Source organism: Mus musculus, chromosome 4 (genome assembly GCF_000001635.26).
Source record: "Mus musculus strain C57BL/6J chromosome 4, GRCm38.p6 C57BL/6J".
NCBI lineage: Eukaryota > Metazoa > Chordata > Mammalia > Rodentia > Muridae > Mus > Mus musculus.
The window spans coordinates 55,362,350-55,379,196 of NC_000070.6; the positions used below are offsets into that span (position 1 = coordinate 55,362,350).

A 16,847-nucleotide genomic window follows, 5' to 3' on the forward strand; every position below is an offset into this window, starting at 1 on the left:
GCCAGTACAGTGCTGATAGCGGAAGCATGAGGACCCTCTTTAGCATGTAAATGCCAGGAGAGTGTGGTAACTGTTGACACTAACTCTAGTACTCAGGAGGTGGATTTGGGGGGTCCCTGGAGCTATCTGGCTAGACTAGCTACATCTTTAAGCAACCCTCCATCAGTATGTAAGGTAGACCATAATTGAACAAGATGCTCAATGTCAAGTTGTGGATTTCACATAGTCATAATATATACATGCATATGCACAAAAATCAAAAGTTTTTTTTAAATTGCTTATGTTAGGTGACTATGCATGTTAAGTTTTCCCTTTTTCCCCCCTTTTTCTCCTCACTCAGTATAAATTGTCAGGAATAAGATTCCTGCTTTGTTTGACCATTTTCCTGTTTCCTTTTCTTCACATATTGCTGCATAATATTGTATAGTGTGTTTGGAAGGAAACTTAACATCTGTATTAGTTACTTTTCTGTGGCTGTGATAAACACCATTTCCAAAAGCAACTTTAGAAAGTGTTTATTTTAGCTCATGGTTCCAGAGGCAAGAGCTGGGAAGGAAGGCATGGCATGTCAGGCGGCTGGAACAGGGGTCTGGAACAGGGGGCTGGCAGTTTGCACAGGAAGCCAAGGGGAAAGCAGGAAGTAAGACTATAGTGCTTCAGAGCTCCATCCCAGTGGTCTACTTCCTCCAGCAAGGATACACTTGGGATAGGTTTCATACTTCTCCAGACAGCATCCCCATTGGGGGACCAAATATTCAGCTACACAGGCGAACTTAGCGGGGCATGCTTCATTCAGAGCACCCCAACAGCATGCTGGCTGTTCTCGGCTTTCTCATCTAGCTGGCTTTGGGCAAGTAATTCAGCATGTTATATGCTAGTTCTCAAACTTTATGTCTACCATATGAGCCACTGTACCATGCCTGGCTGTTTTCCCAAAGCAGTCTATGTCAGTACATCACAGAGATACTTGACTCAGTGTTTTCTATGGCACTATTCACAAAAGCTGACTTAGGGAGCCATATGGGGGCTGCCTGTCAACAGAGGTATGTGTAAAAGAATTTCATAAACGTATACCCAATAATTTTTGTCAGCTATAAAAGAACAACTATATTGCTTGCATGACAATGGATACAACTCAAGATAATAGTATTTAAATGACTGAAGTCAGTTTCAGCAATGCTGATAGTACAGGTTTTCTCTCATTTGTGGTTTCTAAATTTGTTGACGATAAATCATATATGTATATAGGGCATGGAAGTAGAGGTGAAGCTGTCTAAATTTTCAAAAAAGACCGGAGGAAAGAGGTGTCCCAAAAGGGAAGCGGTGAGGGAATGTGTCCTAAGTGAACTGTATGCCTGTATGGAAATGTCCTAGTACCATGTGCACTGAATACGTGCCAGTGGGGAAAAGTACAGTAAATAAATGTTCTCATAAGAAGTAAGTAGTAACTTAATGTAGGGATAGGTCACAGCTGTTAAAGAGCTTGTAGACTGAAAAATTGGGACCTACGCTTAGGTTTTATATCACGGGGAAGGTATATTAAATTGGCTAATGACTTGTAATTTATGAGTTTATTGATGCTGAGATTATTGCCTGAGATTTTTTTCTTTTAATGGTGGATTTTAGAACAGAGTTTTGTGATTTTGGGTTACATCAGAATAGCATTTAAGGAAGTGAATGTGACACTGGCAACTGAGAGTGTTTCTAAAATGCACTAAAGCTTGGAGTCTTGGGGAACCGCTTTGGGTTCCAGCTAACTGAGAGTAAGTAGTGTGTCGTCCACCATAGGGCAGACAATTTAATCAACCTTTGCATTTTCATTTCCTCACTTGTAAAACTGAGTGGGTAAAATACCATTATCTTAGTGTTTTAAGTATTGCATTCACGTTAGTATAGTTACATAAACACTCCAGTCTTTCATTTTGGAAAGAACATCTCTATTCACTCATTTTGGGAAACAATCTTGCTATGTAGACCAGGTTAGCCTGTGGCTCTCTATGACTTTGTAGCCCAGATCAGCCTCAAACAGAATTCTCTTGAGTGTTGATATTACAGGTGTCCACCTCTGTGCCCGGCTCTATGACATCACTTCAATTACATAGAGAGGACTAGAGAGATGGCTCAGCAGTAAAGAACCCTGGCTGGTCTTCCAGAAGACTGGTATTAGATTCTCAGCATCCACTAGGTGGTTCATAGCCATCTATAACTTCTGTCCCCTAAGGACTCTACTCTGGTGCCCTCTTCTGGCCTCTGCAAGTACTGTATGCACATGGTGCACAGATACTACATGCAGGTGAAGCACCCATACACATAAAAATAAATTGCACAAAGAACTCTTATCTCTTTTTCTCAGCTAAGTTTTCACGAAAAGCATAGGACCTCTCGGCCTAGACAGTTTCCAGAGGCGGTCTAGGAAATTGAAGAAAATGGAATTTTCCAGTTGATCTTGTCCTTGGTTTTTGTGACTTTAAAGTAATAGAGTTCCATTAAGATAGGAGGGGGAGCCATGTCTGTCTTTTCAAGTCATAAGTCTCTCTACTTTCTGGTCAGATGAAGGAGTAGATTAGACTCATTTTCTAATTCTTTATCAGGAGCCTGTTATCACATTGTTTTAGGAATTGAAATGCCATAAAGGTCATCCATTCCAGCCCTCCATTATAGATGAGGCTGATGGTGAGAGAGGCTGAGCCACTTGCTGAGAATCATTTCAGTGACCTAGTAGCTCTCAGCCTGTGCTGAACTTGGAACTAGCTTGTGAGATGGGCTTAAAAACACTGCTGCTTAAATGGCATTATGTCATTGGTCTTCTGATTGGTTATAATAAAGCATTATAATAAAATTGCCTTTAGCATTGATGTATTTTATTTCTTAGAATGTTTAACTTAAAAGGCTTTTGTTTTCTTTTTTTCATTTAAAATGCTTTATTATAAGTTTTTGAGATCATAACATAATTACATCACTTCCTGCTTCCTTTTTTCCTTCAGTCCCTTCCATTTATTTCTCTTTTTTTTAATTAGATATTTTCTTTATATACATTTCAAATGCTGTACCGAAAGAGGCTTTTGTTTTCAATTGCACTTATTTTGTGTTCTTGTATGCTTGTTTGTCGTGGAGTTAGAGAACAACTTACGGAAGTCCTGTCTCCTCCTACCACCTGTGTCCTGGGGATTTCACCCAGGTCCTCGGGTTTAGCTGCAAGTACCTCTACTTACTAAGCCATTGTGCTAACCTCAGAAACCATGTGCTTTTGCTCTCTTGCTTTTGCTCTCTTGCTTTTGCTCTGCTTGTTCGAGGGCGCTTTCTCTAACTTTAACTCGACTATATATTTCACTCTGTATACATAGAGCAGGCTTGAGCGGGGTTTTTAGTGCTGTGATGAAACACCATGACCAAAAGCAAGTTGGGGAGGAAAGTGTTTCTTTTCTTTGGCTTACACTTTCACATTGTAGTCTATCATCAAAGAAAATCAGGGTAGGAACTCAAGCAGGGAGGAACTTGAAGGTAGGAGCTGATGCAGAGTCCACAGAGGGATGCTACTTACTACTACTGGCTTGCTCCTCCTGGCATCCTTGTAGAAACCAAGACTACCAGCCCAGGGATGACACCATCTGCATTTCTCCCTTTGAATCACTCAGAGAGTCTTTTTCTCCTCATTAATTTATCCACTTTACATCCCAATTACAGCTCCCTCCAGGTCCCCAGTATCACCCCACCCTGGCACATCAAGGTGCATCTTCTCCCACTGAGGCCAGACAAGGCCCTTCAGTTAGGGGAACCAGATCCACGGGCAGGCAACAGATTGAGTGACAGACCTTTCTCTAGTAGTTGGGGGACCTACTGAGGGACCTCAATTGAAGTTCCTCTTTTCAGATAGTTCTAGCTTGTGTCAAGATGACATAAAGCTTGCCAGCTCAAGCTCCTAAAGTGCTGAGATTAAAGGCATGCACTGCCATGCCAGGCAAGGATGCATTTCTTTTTTTTTTTTTTTTTTGTTTCTTGAGATAGGGTTTTATTGTGTAATAGCCACCACTACTGCTACCACCCAGCTAGAAGGCATTTCTTAATCTGAGTGATAAGTTCATAAATTTTGTAAAATCTTTAAATTTTGAAATTTTTATTTTGAAATGATTAAGTCAAAAAATAAAATTTTTTGTTAGATGTTTGTCTGTTGTGCTGAAGATTGAATCCAGGCCTCATGCATGCTTTAGATCTATGTAACTGCACAATAAAGCTCACACCAGAGGTACCTAATGATCCAAGGAGGGTCTCTGAGGAAAATATTAGGAAGACAAGATCTTTGAAGTGCTTGGATGGAGCACGAATTAAAATACACTAGAATTTTGATCTTGCATTCTGTTTTCAGTATATATTGTAATTTTTTGTTTGTTTAGGTTTAATTTTCTTGTTATTTTTAACTTTTCCTATAGGTAAAGGCATTGAAAGAGAAGATTGAATCTGAAAAGGGGAAAGATGCCTTTCCGGTAGCAGGTCAGAAGTTAATTTATGCAGGTATGAATTCAATTCTGAAATGAATTGCCATTTCTTGCCTATTTATTGTCTTAGTTTTAGAAATGTTATCTTAGAAAAGACAGTATTTTCCAGTTGATTCTGTCAGAAACAAGACTGTAGATAACAGGAGTGGAAACAGGTATTTATGGTTTAATACTCAGTCTTCTCTTTACACATTTTCCTTTTGCTCCATGGAGTGATGTTCCTTAGTCTGTGAGCATTGTGGCTGACTTCTGTGCCGTTCAGAAACTGAGCACCATTATTTTAATCTATTAGTAAAGTATGTACTAGTTCACTAATGTGCATGAAATTGTTCCTGTCAAAGAAAATCAGTATGTATTTCTAAACTACCAAAGTAAAAGAATCAAAGTTTGTTGTATTTCAGACATCAAAAGACCTTCATGGTAGTATCAAAAACAAAAAGACCCAAACAAACAAAAAACCAAATTATATAGAATACTTTGAAATTAATAATTAAAAGAGGCCCAAATAGAAAAATGCCCAAGAGTATGACTAGGAAATTGCAAATTTAATTAGCATCATTAATAACCCAGGAAAATAGACTTGATAGCCTCTTGCTGGGCATGGTGGCACATGCCTTTAATCCCAGCACTTTGGAGGCAGGTGGATCTGATCTAAGTGTGTCCTTGAGAGTCTTCCCCTTTCTTATGTATTATGCTTTCTTTCTGCAAGGTTTTGTTTGCTCACTTGGCTTGTTTTGTTTATAAGTATTTTGCTTTTACAACATTGGAACATCTCTGCTTCATCAAGTGTTTGATATTTGAAAATAAGAAGTTGTTCATTCCTTCTATCAGGGAAAAAAATACTTATTTCCCAAAGGTGCCTAGGCAATTGAAATGTTTAATTTTCTTTGCCTTTAAGATATCCTTGTTTTCAGGACTTACTTCAAATTTCTTTGTCTAATAAATCTTTAATACAGTTAGTTAATAAATTAAAAACTAAATCAATTGGTGTTTTATATACTGAAGATGTTAGACATTTTCTTGTAAGACATCTGTGCTTTTAAAGTAGTACATGTCTGTTTATATATTTATCTTATCTGGTTGTTAAAGGGTTTTTTAGAAGTTTTACTTGGTAGAATTAATGTTGCCAAAAAAGTAAGAGTAGTTTCTTTGTAAGAAGAAGCTTAATATGTCTTTAACATTTTTCTCCCCTGAATTATTAGGCAAAATCCTCAGTGATGATACTGCTCTCAAAGAATATAAAATTGATGAGAAAAACTTTGTGGTGGTTATGGTGACAAAAGTAAGTTTCATGCTACTTCTGTATCTTCATGCTTGTGAATCATCTCAAAGGCAGTGACCAATCCACAATAGATAAAACTTACATGTTTCTATAGCGCACAAAGCATGTGTAATAAATAGCATGGTAAACTTACCTGTTTTCCAAAGGAGGTAGGTCTCCCATGGCCCATTATAAAGATATTTAGATATTTGTAGCCGTAAAGTTGTCTTTATGTAAGATAAAACAAAGTGTCATATTTTTAAAAGGGCATTTCTCCCTTGACACCCCCTTAAGAGTTTCTTACTTTTCCTTAATCTGTGTTTACTGCTTTAAAAAGAGGTGCTAGAATAGTTAAGTCACCGTGTGTTTATTTTAAAGTAATCAAGTTAATGTCTTTTGTTGTATAGCTTTTAATATGTAGCCTTTCGGGTTCTAGATAAGGTATGTGTTAGATTTAACAAGCTCGGAGCCAAAAAAATAAAAAAATAAAAAGGCATGAAATGAGTGCAACTTTAGTTTTTAATCAAGAGATAAGAGTTTTATAAAATAAAAAAGGAAAAGTCAACTAAAAAATAATGGAATGACTTATGTTGAACTTGATTAAATATGTTAGGTAATTTTATGAAAATACACATTTTTTTCTAAAGTACAGCTTGAGGGCTGGGAAAGCTCAGCAGTAAAGGAAAAGTAAAGTTTGCCTTGCAAGCCCACGAACCTGAGTTCTGTCCTCTCCAGAACCTTCATTAAACGGATGCTCACACACTGCTGTAAACTCAGTACTGGGAGACAGACAGGCTCCAGGCCACTCAGAGATTTTCTTTTTAAAGGTGATGGCCCTTGAGAGTTGACGAACGTCAGCATTGATTCCTTAAAGAGACTGATTGTATATGTGCTTAAAGGTGGATAATCTAAGAAAGAGTAGTATATTAGTCATCTTTGCTGTAGTAAAATATCCAAGGTATAAGTGTAAAGTAGAAAAAGGTTTATTATTAGGTCAGAGTTTTGGAGAATGGAAGTCCAAGCAGCATGGTGAAGACTGCACAAGGACACCTTGTAGCATGTTGTCACTGTGGTGATACCTGTATTTCTGTCAGTGTGTGTCCTTATAAAGCCACTGGAATTATTCATGGAGGCGCTGCTGTAATGTAATCTAAAAGACCCTACCTTTAATACCACAGATAAAATTTCTTCCTTCCTCATTGGTTTATCATAAGACTTTAGGGTTTATGCCAGATTTGGTGGTACATGCCATTAATCCCAGCACTTTGTAGGCAGAGCTGACTACTTAAGTGAGACCCTGTCTGAAAACAATAACAAAGACTTTATGCTTTAAGTACCTGAGTTTGGGAGGGATCAAACATCAAAAGCACTCTTTTGGTAATAATGAAAATGAGTTAAGTGGATGATTGAAGTTGCTTCATCAAACTAGTCAGTAGTGGAATAAGTGGGAGTTTTCTCCAGAGTCACAGAATAACCATAGCAATAGGAAATGGTGAAATGGATGATGAAAATTAAGTATAGATAAAACAGGATATTATTCAGCTCTAGAGAAAAATGAAATCACAAAATTTTAAGAAAAATAGAGTTAGAATTAAGTTATGCTGAACTCAGTCTCAGGAAAGAAAAAAGTATGCTCTCCCTCATGGATGCGAGCCTGGTATCTACACATTAGCACATGGCAGCATGCAAGTCCTTAGCACCCGGAGCTTTACAGTGAGCAGGAGGGGTTTCCTCCTAAGATACAGAGTGTTTGGAATGTTCGTAGGCAGCCTACTTCAATCCCAAAAAGTTATTTTGCTAATGCTTTTAAGTGGCAATACAATCTTTATAAAGTTACAATTAAGATACATAAGTAAAGATTTGTAGAGAATTATATGGTACTTTTGGGTATGTGTATTCTATATTTAAAACAGTGACTTGTTTGGATTCTTTTCATATTGAATTGTGAAGACTGAAATGAGCGTCTAATGCTAATTGCAGTCGATAGTTAAGATAACTAAGTTATCATAGGTACTTAGACAGAGATGTTCAGTTCACTGGTTATTGGGTTGATTTGTGGCTGTCAGGTGACTTACTTACTGTGCTGTTTAACACATCCAGCCCAAAGCAGTGACCACAGCAGTGCCAGCTACAACCCAGCCATCAAGTACTCCCAGCCCCACTGCAGTCAGTTCTTCCCCAGCAGTGGCTGCGGCCCAGGCTCCAGCTCCCACCCCTGCTCTGCCTCCCACTTCCACTCCTGCCTCCACTGCTCCAGCCTCCACTACAGCCTCTTCTGAACCCGCACCTGCTGGTGCCACTCAGCCTGAGAAACCTGCAGAAAAGCCAGCCCAGACACCAGTGCTTACTAGCCCAGCACCAGCTGACAGGTAAGGGCTACGGTTTAAGAAGGACATCAAAAGTAGCCATATTTTTTAATTTTTAAGAATCAAACCTCTTTCATTTCTAAATGAAATCTGAATCATGCACTTGTGTCTGTTTTTCATGTTTGTGCATGTATATATGCACACTTGTGTGTAGGATGCAGGTTGATGTAATTTCTCTCCCTCTATTGTTCTCCACCTTATTTATTTATTTATTTATTTATTTATTTATTTATTTATTTGTTTGTTTGTTTGTTTGGTTTTTCAAGACAGGGTTTCAGGATTTCTCTGTGTAGCCCTGGCTGTCCTGGAATTCACTCTGTAGTCTAGGCTGGCCTCAAACTCAGAAATTCACCTGCCTGTGCCTTCCAAGTGCTGGGATTAAAGGCGTGCACCATGACTGCCCGGTGTTCTCCACCTTACTTAAGACAGGGTCTTTGGCTAAATCCAAAGCTTGCCATGCCAGTTCAGTTAGGCTGTCCAGTGAATCTTTGATATCCACCACTTACCACCCTCACAGTGCTGGAATTACAGGGGCATGCCTTGGGGGCGGGGGGATCTGAAATCAATTTCTTTTTTTTTTTTTTTTTTGAGACAGGGTTTCTCTGTATAGCCCTGGCTGTCCTGGAACTCACTGTGTAGACCAGGCTAGCCTGGAACTCAGAAATCCGCCTGCCTCTGCCTCCCGAGTGCTGGGTTTAAAGGCTTGTGCCACCACACCTGGCGGCATATGTTTTTTAATGTAGATTTTTATGTCTTTGATTTTTTTTAAAAAAAACTGTTTAACATAAAGCTACTACTTATTTTGACTAGAGATGTTTAAGAAATATATAATAAAAGTAATGACTATAAAGCAGCCAGTCATTATAACAAATAAGCAGTTATTTGTTGTGATTGTGGCCGTTGTTCTGTGAACAGAAGCATCCTTCCATATCAGTGAATAATCCAGTTTTTCGATGCACTATATTTGGTTCTGACGTTTGTTAACTGTGATAAGCTTAGAATGGCATAGTTAAGATCTTTGGTGTTTTCCTCATCTTTAAAATGTGTGGGTCAAAGTCCGACAGTCTAAAGCAGGTGGGAAGTGGCACGTGTGCACAGAGACTGCTGGGGAAGAGTGCAGTGTAGCTGCTTCCTCTGACACCTTTTGTTGAGCCAACAGCTAGCTGTGAACAATGCGGACTCAATTATTCAGAAGTGCTGTCACAGGAGCTGAGTGGTACCTGTAGCTTTTGTATAACACTCTTTGCCACCACCTCCTCGACAGAGCTGCTCCCTCATTACTGCCAAAGTGACTGCTCACTGAGACCCAGTGAGTCAGATGAGAGGGGGGATTGCAGTGAAGATTAATGAGCAGGCTTCTTGGACAGGATTGTGGTTTTGTTTTTTGTTTATTTGCTTGCAGGCAGTGGTTGGTTGGTTTTTATTGATAATGATAATAGCCAAGGCAAATGGTTCTGGCATAGTAATTCGCCTAAAAATCATAGAAGGGATTTCCTGCTTTATCTAAAATATGACTTCTATTACTGCTACTCTGAAACTGGCACTAAGCTATTTTTTGTTTTCTGACTTAGTACAACTTGTAACACCAGTAGCAGGAGCTGTGTGAACTTAGAATCAGAGCCAGTCACAGTGGAAAATGGGCAGTAATTGGAAATGCTTTGAAAGCATGTTTGAAAGCAATTATTTATGGTATTCATGACAATATACACATGTTTGCCCCTTATACAAAGATGTGTTCCAGATGTCCAGTGGGTATGATGTTTTTTCCTTAAATAAACATGCTCCTGATAAAGTGATCAGGCATACTAAGACATTAGTGATTAATGATACTAGAACAATTAAAAAATTACTGGAATAAAAGTTGCATGTGGGCCAGCTATTGTAGCCTATGACTAATCAGGGAGCTCCAGAGGCTGAAGCACAAGTTCAGACAGAGTGGGCCTACAAAGCCAGTTCTTTCTCAAAGAGAAAAGTTGTTTGAGGGGGCATAGTTGCACATGCCTTTAATCTCAGCACCTGGGAGGCAGAGGCAGGTGGATCTCTGTGAATTCCAAGGCCACCAAAGGTATGTAGAGAGACCATGTCTCCAAAAAGTAAGTATTTTGAAGTGTTCTCAGGGGCTGGAGAGATGGCTCAGTGGTTAACAGCACTGACTGCTCTTCTGAAGGTCCTGAGTTCAAATCCCAGCAACCACATAGTGGCTCACAACCATCCGCAGTGAGATCTGATGCTCTCTTCTGGGGTGTCTGAAGACAGCTATAGTGTGCTTAAATAAATAGATCTTTTGAAAAAAGAAGAGGAGGAAGGAAGAAGAAAAGGGTTTTCTTAAAATGTCTGATGGTCCTGTAGATTTGTCAGTCTGTATCTCTTCCATCCCCATTGAGAACATTTATCCCAGCACTTAAAGGAGGCTGCTCCGGGGGATTTCATTCCTTAGCATCATCACCACTCTTGCCTTTGGGGCCATTATTAAATAAAGGTTTCCTAAACAGGGTACTGTGTCACCTTAACAGTAGCTTTGCTAATTGAGACTGCAGGTGGCATATATATATATATATATATATATATATATATATATATATATATAGTATGGATATAATGGACAAAAGATGTTCCTGCAGGTAGAAGCTGGCAGTACAGTATTTCATCATGCTGCTCAGAATGGCACACAGCTTGAAATGGCACACAGTTTATGAATTGTTTCTTCCTGGAGGTTTTAGTAGTTTGAGAAAATGGTTTGACATGTGTTATGGAACACCTTTGTTTTAAATGATCTACTCCCAAATGTGGCTCTAATGTCTGACCCAGACAACTGTGTTTTGGAAGAGTCTAGAATTTCCTGTTTGTTGCTGAGAAAATAGCACAATGCTTAAGAAATATAATTTTTGTGTGTGTGTTAAACTAGAATACTTTTCTTTCAGCATCTGTGGCACCATTGCCTAACTTAAACCCATTTCCCAATATATAGCTAGGATGCATTCTGTTCTCTTGGTAAACATTTCATCAAAGTCTGTGTTCAGAAAGGAATTTAGGAATTTGACAAATTGGTTACCCCAAAATCTAGATACAAATTTAATGTCTTTAGTCAATAGTACAGTGACTTTCTTAATATATTTACAAAGCTCACAGAATGAAAATCTTATATCTGAACAAACATTAATGTGCTAATTAGATTAATTTTTGCATAAACTCAAGCCATTCATCATTCCAAACTGGGTGGGGGGTGGTCATGTGGCCCTCCTCTAGTTGAGGAGTTACTGGCAGTAGATGGTTGCTGGGGAAAGGAGTCATTTTTCAATGGGTAGGGGGCAGTTATAGCCACAGATGGTTGTCCAAGCCCTAATGGATGGCATCACACCCAGGTGCATATAGGCAGTACTGTTAGACTCAGAGGGTTATTTTTAAAAACGGGTTATGAGGGGGGCGGGGGTTGAGGGACAGGTAGGTAATAGCTGAGAGTTGGGTAGATATGATCAAGATACATTAAACACATGTTATATATTTATTAAATATATACATGCATACAGTTTCCAAAGAGTAAAATTTTAAGTTAATGTTTTTAATTCTCCTACAAGTTATGTAAATTAGGAAAGGATCCCTAGTGATCTAGGAAAGCAGACTCTATACTTCTTTTTTTTGTTTGGATTTTTGAGACAGTTTTTCTCTGTGTAGCCTTGATTGTCCTGGAACTCACTATATAGCACAGTCTGGCTAGAACTCAAAAGATACCCTCCTGCTTCTGCTTCTCAAGTGCTGGCACTAAAGGTGTGCTTCTCTATGCCTCTTAGTTGGACTTAATACACTAGCTACTTGAGTGTCATCATTGTTCAGGGGTTTTATGATATGTGCTGCTGAAGCAAGCGCTTCACTTCGCTACTTAGTCTTTTTTCTTAATTGGGTATCTTCAAGGGAGTATGACAGGAGGTCTAGAAAACAGGATTTAAAGTACAACACTTGGTCAGTAGGCATCAGGAGCTATACTGGAGGCTCCCTCTCCATCACTGCTGGCTAGACATTTTTTTTTCCTATGATTTGTTTTGTTCAGGTTAGTTTTGTTCTTCAAAAGCTACCTGTTAGCAAAGCAATATAGATTGTGGTGTTGATCACTGCCATTAAAAAACTGCACTTGTAGCCGGTTGTGGTGGCGCAAGCCTTTAATCCCGGCACTTGGGAGGCAGAGGCAGTCGAATTTCTGAGTTTGAGGCCAACCTGGTCTGCAGAGTGAGTTCCAGGATAGCCAGAGCTACACAGAGAAACCCTATCTCAGAAAAACCAAAAATAAACAAAAAAACCAATGAATATAAAATACAAATAATAAATTTAAAAGAAACTTGCACTTGTGGGCTGGAGATAAGTCTCAGTGAGAGGACCTGGGTTCAATTTCATCGTTTACACAGTGGCTCTCAATCTTCTGTTGCTCTAGTCTTAGGGCCTTCTCAGGCACCAGGCACACCTGTAGTGTTGCATAGCAGTATATGAAGGCAAAATAAATTAGATCTCAAAAGGAAGAAGGAGGAAAGAAAAGTTAATTTCACTTGTGCTTTATGAATAGAGGTCATTATTGATGGTCAAGGACACATTAGAGTCAACCCAAAATTTATCTTACCATTCTGTTGGCGAGGTAGGAGCAGGTCTCCTGGGTGCTGAGAGTACAACAGTGATCCACCACACCCCGTCAGTACTTTCTGACATGGAAAGTGCACATGGAACATAAGTCAAGCATTGTAGAGCAGCGTTGTATATTTTCTAGGAGTATGTCTTTCACAATTTTTATTGCATTTTTTGTATGTGTGCATGAACATCCATGGCATACATGTAGAATTCAGAGTACAGCTTGTGGCAGTTGGTTCTCTGATCCCAGGGTTCAAACTCAAGTCCTCTGGCTTAGGAGGGTGAGGGGGAGTCTTTCTCATCTGGACATGTTTATTAATGTATGGTCTGATACATTCAGTAATGAGTGATTGATTGTCTTTATAGTTAGGAAGAAGCAGTGAGACTGAATCAAGATTGAGGAATAGTGTTTTAAGTATACCTCAGTTTAAAGTCCTTAAAGAGATAATTCATCCTACCAGGTTCTAAACTATCGTGCACTGTGGCAACTAAGAGTTTGAGTAGCTTGACATCAGCATTTGTTGGATTGCTTGGTGGGATACACACTGTAGACATGCATCTAAGTAGAACTCAATGTAAAGATGGATTAATAATGTGATACTCTGTGGGGGAAATACTGTTGATAAATGATGCTTCATCATCTGGAGGTGGAAAACATGGATTCCACATTGTATACTAACAAGAATCAATTCTAGCAGTACAGAGATTTTATGTAAGGTAAAGTTAGAAACTAGTAAAGGATGAGGGGGGAAATAAAGAAAGTTAGACACCAACTACACCGGAACTTGTTTGAGCTTGTTTGATCCACTAGATAGACGAGTATGCATTTGTAGGAAAATGTTCACATAGACCTGGGCATATTGACATGGAATAATCTTAAGTTAAACTTTAGAAACTAGTTGGGAGGGTTTGTGTAGTGGTACATGATTACAGTTCTAGCACTTTGGAGGCTAAAGCAGGAAGATCATGAGTTCAAGGCCAGCCTAGGCAATATAGAAAACAAAACAAAAACCCTATACTAGCAAAACTAAAATAAAGTTATTCTTGAAAGTAGAAACTGGTATATTTGTGATTGTCTCAGTGGGGTAAAAGCCTTGGGCAGGGAAATTACTTAGTTTTTTTTTTTTTTTTTTGGTTTTTCGAGACAGGGTTTCTCTGTGTAGCCCTGGCTGTCCTGGAACTCACTCTGTAGACCAGGCTGGCCTTGAACTCAGAAATCCGCCTGCTGGGATTAAAGGCGTGCGCCACCACGCCCGGCTACTACTTGGTTTTTATATATTCTTTTGAGATCTTTCCTCCTTTACATACTTGCTGTTTTAAGTAGAAACTGTAAACGTTACAGAGCAGGCTTGGTTTAGCTGTGATAATCACTGTGCTTGAGTACAGCTTCTGTTCTTAACAACGTTGGAAGGAGGGATGCTGAGATGGCTCAGTGGGAGAGCCACTAGGTTCCAAACCAGACAGCCTGAGTTTGATTTACTTGCCCTAGCCCAGAGGGTAGAAAAGGAACCAGCTATGATTATATTAATTGTAGTTATATTAGAAACAACCAGTACCACCCACCCACCCCCCAGAGCTCTTGTCTCTAGCTGCATATGTATCAGACGATGGCCTGGTCGGCCATCAGTGGAAAGAGAGGCCCATTGGTCGTGCAAAACTTTATATTCCTCAGTACAGGGGAACGCCAGGGCCAAGAAGTGGGAGTGGGTGGGTGGGGGAGTAGGTGTGGGAGGGTGGGGGGGACTTTTGGGATATCATTGGAAATGTAAATGAAGAAAACACCCAATTAAAAAAAAAGAAAAAGAAGCACAAACATTGAATGCATCTCTCAGTAGTTCTTATATACTGCACTGTTATATAGAATTATGCATACATATACATAGGATATTTAAATGAAATTGTCTATTAAAGTAAAAAGTAAGAGCAAGAAAAAGAAAGATAGAGATTATGGGAAAATATTCATATTGTACACAGTGCACTTTTATGAAAATTCTAAACGTATATAAAACTGATATATTTACAGAATTTAAAAAAAAAAGAGCCAGCTGCTGCTCATTTTCCTTTACCCACTGTGTACTGTGCATATAACAGATACACCTATGAACACACATGCATTTAACTCAAAAACTGAAATTGGAAAGAAGTATAAATGTATGGAGTGCATGTGATAATTTATTCTTTCTGTCACTTTAAAATTTGTAGTAGTGCGGCTGGTGAAATGGCCTAGCAATTGTAAGCACTAGTTGCTCTGTCAGAGGACCTGGGATTCAGTTCCCAGCACCAGCACCTACATGGTGGCTCACAATTGTCTAACTCCAGGCCCAGGAGATCTAATGCCTCTTCTGACTTTCAAGGCACTATACCTGTGGTACACATAGCTACACTCTGAGATACTAAAATTGTAATTGTTACTTATGCTTGGTGTACAATATTTATTTATTATATTCCACCTTCCCTTTCATTGCTCTTCTTCATTCCTCCAGATAGCTTCACTTCTACTTTGTTATGTATATAATACAATCATATATATATCCATGTCTGCATTTCCATGGTGGTTTATAATCTTGTTTGTCAGCCTTTATTTTGAACTTCATTTTCTCAACAGAACAGAAATGTCTGCATGCATGGTTTTGCTGCTTAACCTAGGACCTTATGCCTAAAATTGGTTTTCTTTAGGTTAGCATAGGTTCTATACCCCCACCTACCTTTTTGCTGTATGCTGTATAACTTGTATGCCTTCTTTCCCTATTCATTGTTGAAAGCTTTCATAGAAAACCTCACTGAAAGTTTGCCACCTGTTTGCTTTCTGTATGTGTGCTACTTTTTTATCATGTACTGCTTTTGAGGTTTCTTCTGCTGTGGCTTGATTTCTAGGGTATTCTAACTGCAGTGCTGTTTTCGTACTTAGAGCAAGGTTTTTAAAGGTGTTGTATTTATAGCCCTTTGATGTTGTTCACAATGATGAAATCTCAGAAGTCTAAGATTGAATTTTTTTCCTTAACTATAAATCCTACAGGTACAGCTTTGGACATAACCTCTTAACAGACTGGCTTACCCATACACTTTAATATTTGAAGTATTCTTTAGAAATTAGTTACTGAAAAATGAATCTTGCATACTTTTTGAAATGATTTTTCTAAAAATTCTTTACAGTACACCAGGAGATTCTTCCCGGTCAAATCTTTTTGAAGATGCAACAAGTGCCCTTGGTGAGTGTCTACCATAGAAAACCCGTTGTCCGGTGTGCAGGGTCATCTTGTAGATCACACTGACAATGTCAGCTTCATGACCACTTACATACAGTTAAGCTTCAGAATGATGTATTTATATCCTTAGTGCTAGAGACTTTGATGTGTTCCACCGAATTCTTTAAAATCTCTTACAGTTAAGTACATCCTTTGAAGCAAATTATTTTCCCAATGTGAACATTATGTGGTTTAGTCTGTGGATGGCCTATTATAGAAGAGCCTTTGGAAGACCTTACTGCTTTCTTTTGTGTACCTCATATTTGTTTGTTCACCTCCAGTTTTCATCCACTGTACTGTCTTTCTAGATTTCCAGCTGCATCCTGTTGCTTATATGGGCACATAATGAAAAGGTCTTCTTGCCCCGATCTTTGATTTGACCTGTTCTAATAAAGTCTTTCCCTTTCCCTTCATCTCCAAACTGTCAGCTTTTCCCTCCCATGATTAAACCCCTGATGTACAGTTCATGTTTTTATTGTTTATTGGCTAATACTCCTGTTTCTGTTTTGGTACAGTAGGTAAAAGGCTGGGATAGTTAGCAGCATTCGGACAGCTCTAAAATCTCATGGGATAGCACATTGGTCATGAACTATTTGGGCTTTAGCTCCTTGATACCCTTGTTGTATGTAGAGACAAAAAATGTAGATGTTTTGTTTAAATAGCCCAAGATTGCCTGGGTATACTAAATTCAGAATTTCATCTTTGAGAAACTGTCCTGGGGTAACACTGCTTTCAGAATACTTCCAGACGCATCCGTTCATGAGACTGGAGGTATACTACTTCATACACAGAAAGCCATAAGTTGTAGAGAAGTGTTAGTATAAAATGGAAGAACTAGACAAGAGGATTACTAAGAGAATGGTAAACCATT

The 16,847-nt window shown here is 38.9% G+C and overlaps 1 protein-coding gene across 1 annotated transcript in view; it reads left to right on the forward strand.

The window, feature by feature from the left end:
• The window catches only part of Rad23b (RAD23 homolog B, nucleotide excision repair protein), a 42,196-nt gene that overhangs the window by 12,308 nt on the left and 13,041 nt on the right, over positions 1–16,847 (forward strand). The window contains exons 2-5 of the mRNA NM_009011.4: positions 4,428–4,509; positions 5,696–5,775; positions 7,855–8,123; positions 15,885–15,940. Of these exons, the coding sequence (NP_033037.2) occupies positions 4,428–4,509; positions 5,696–5,775; positions 7,855–8,123; positions 15,885–15,940 (487 nt within the window). The remainder of the gene's footprint in view (positions 1–4,427; positions 4,510–5,695; positions 5,776–7,854; positions 8,124–15,884; positions 15,941–16,847) is intronic.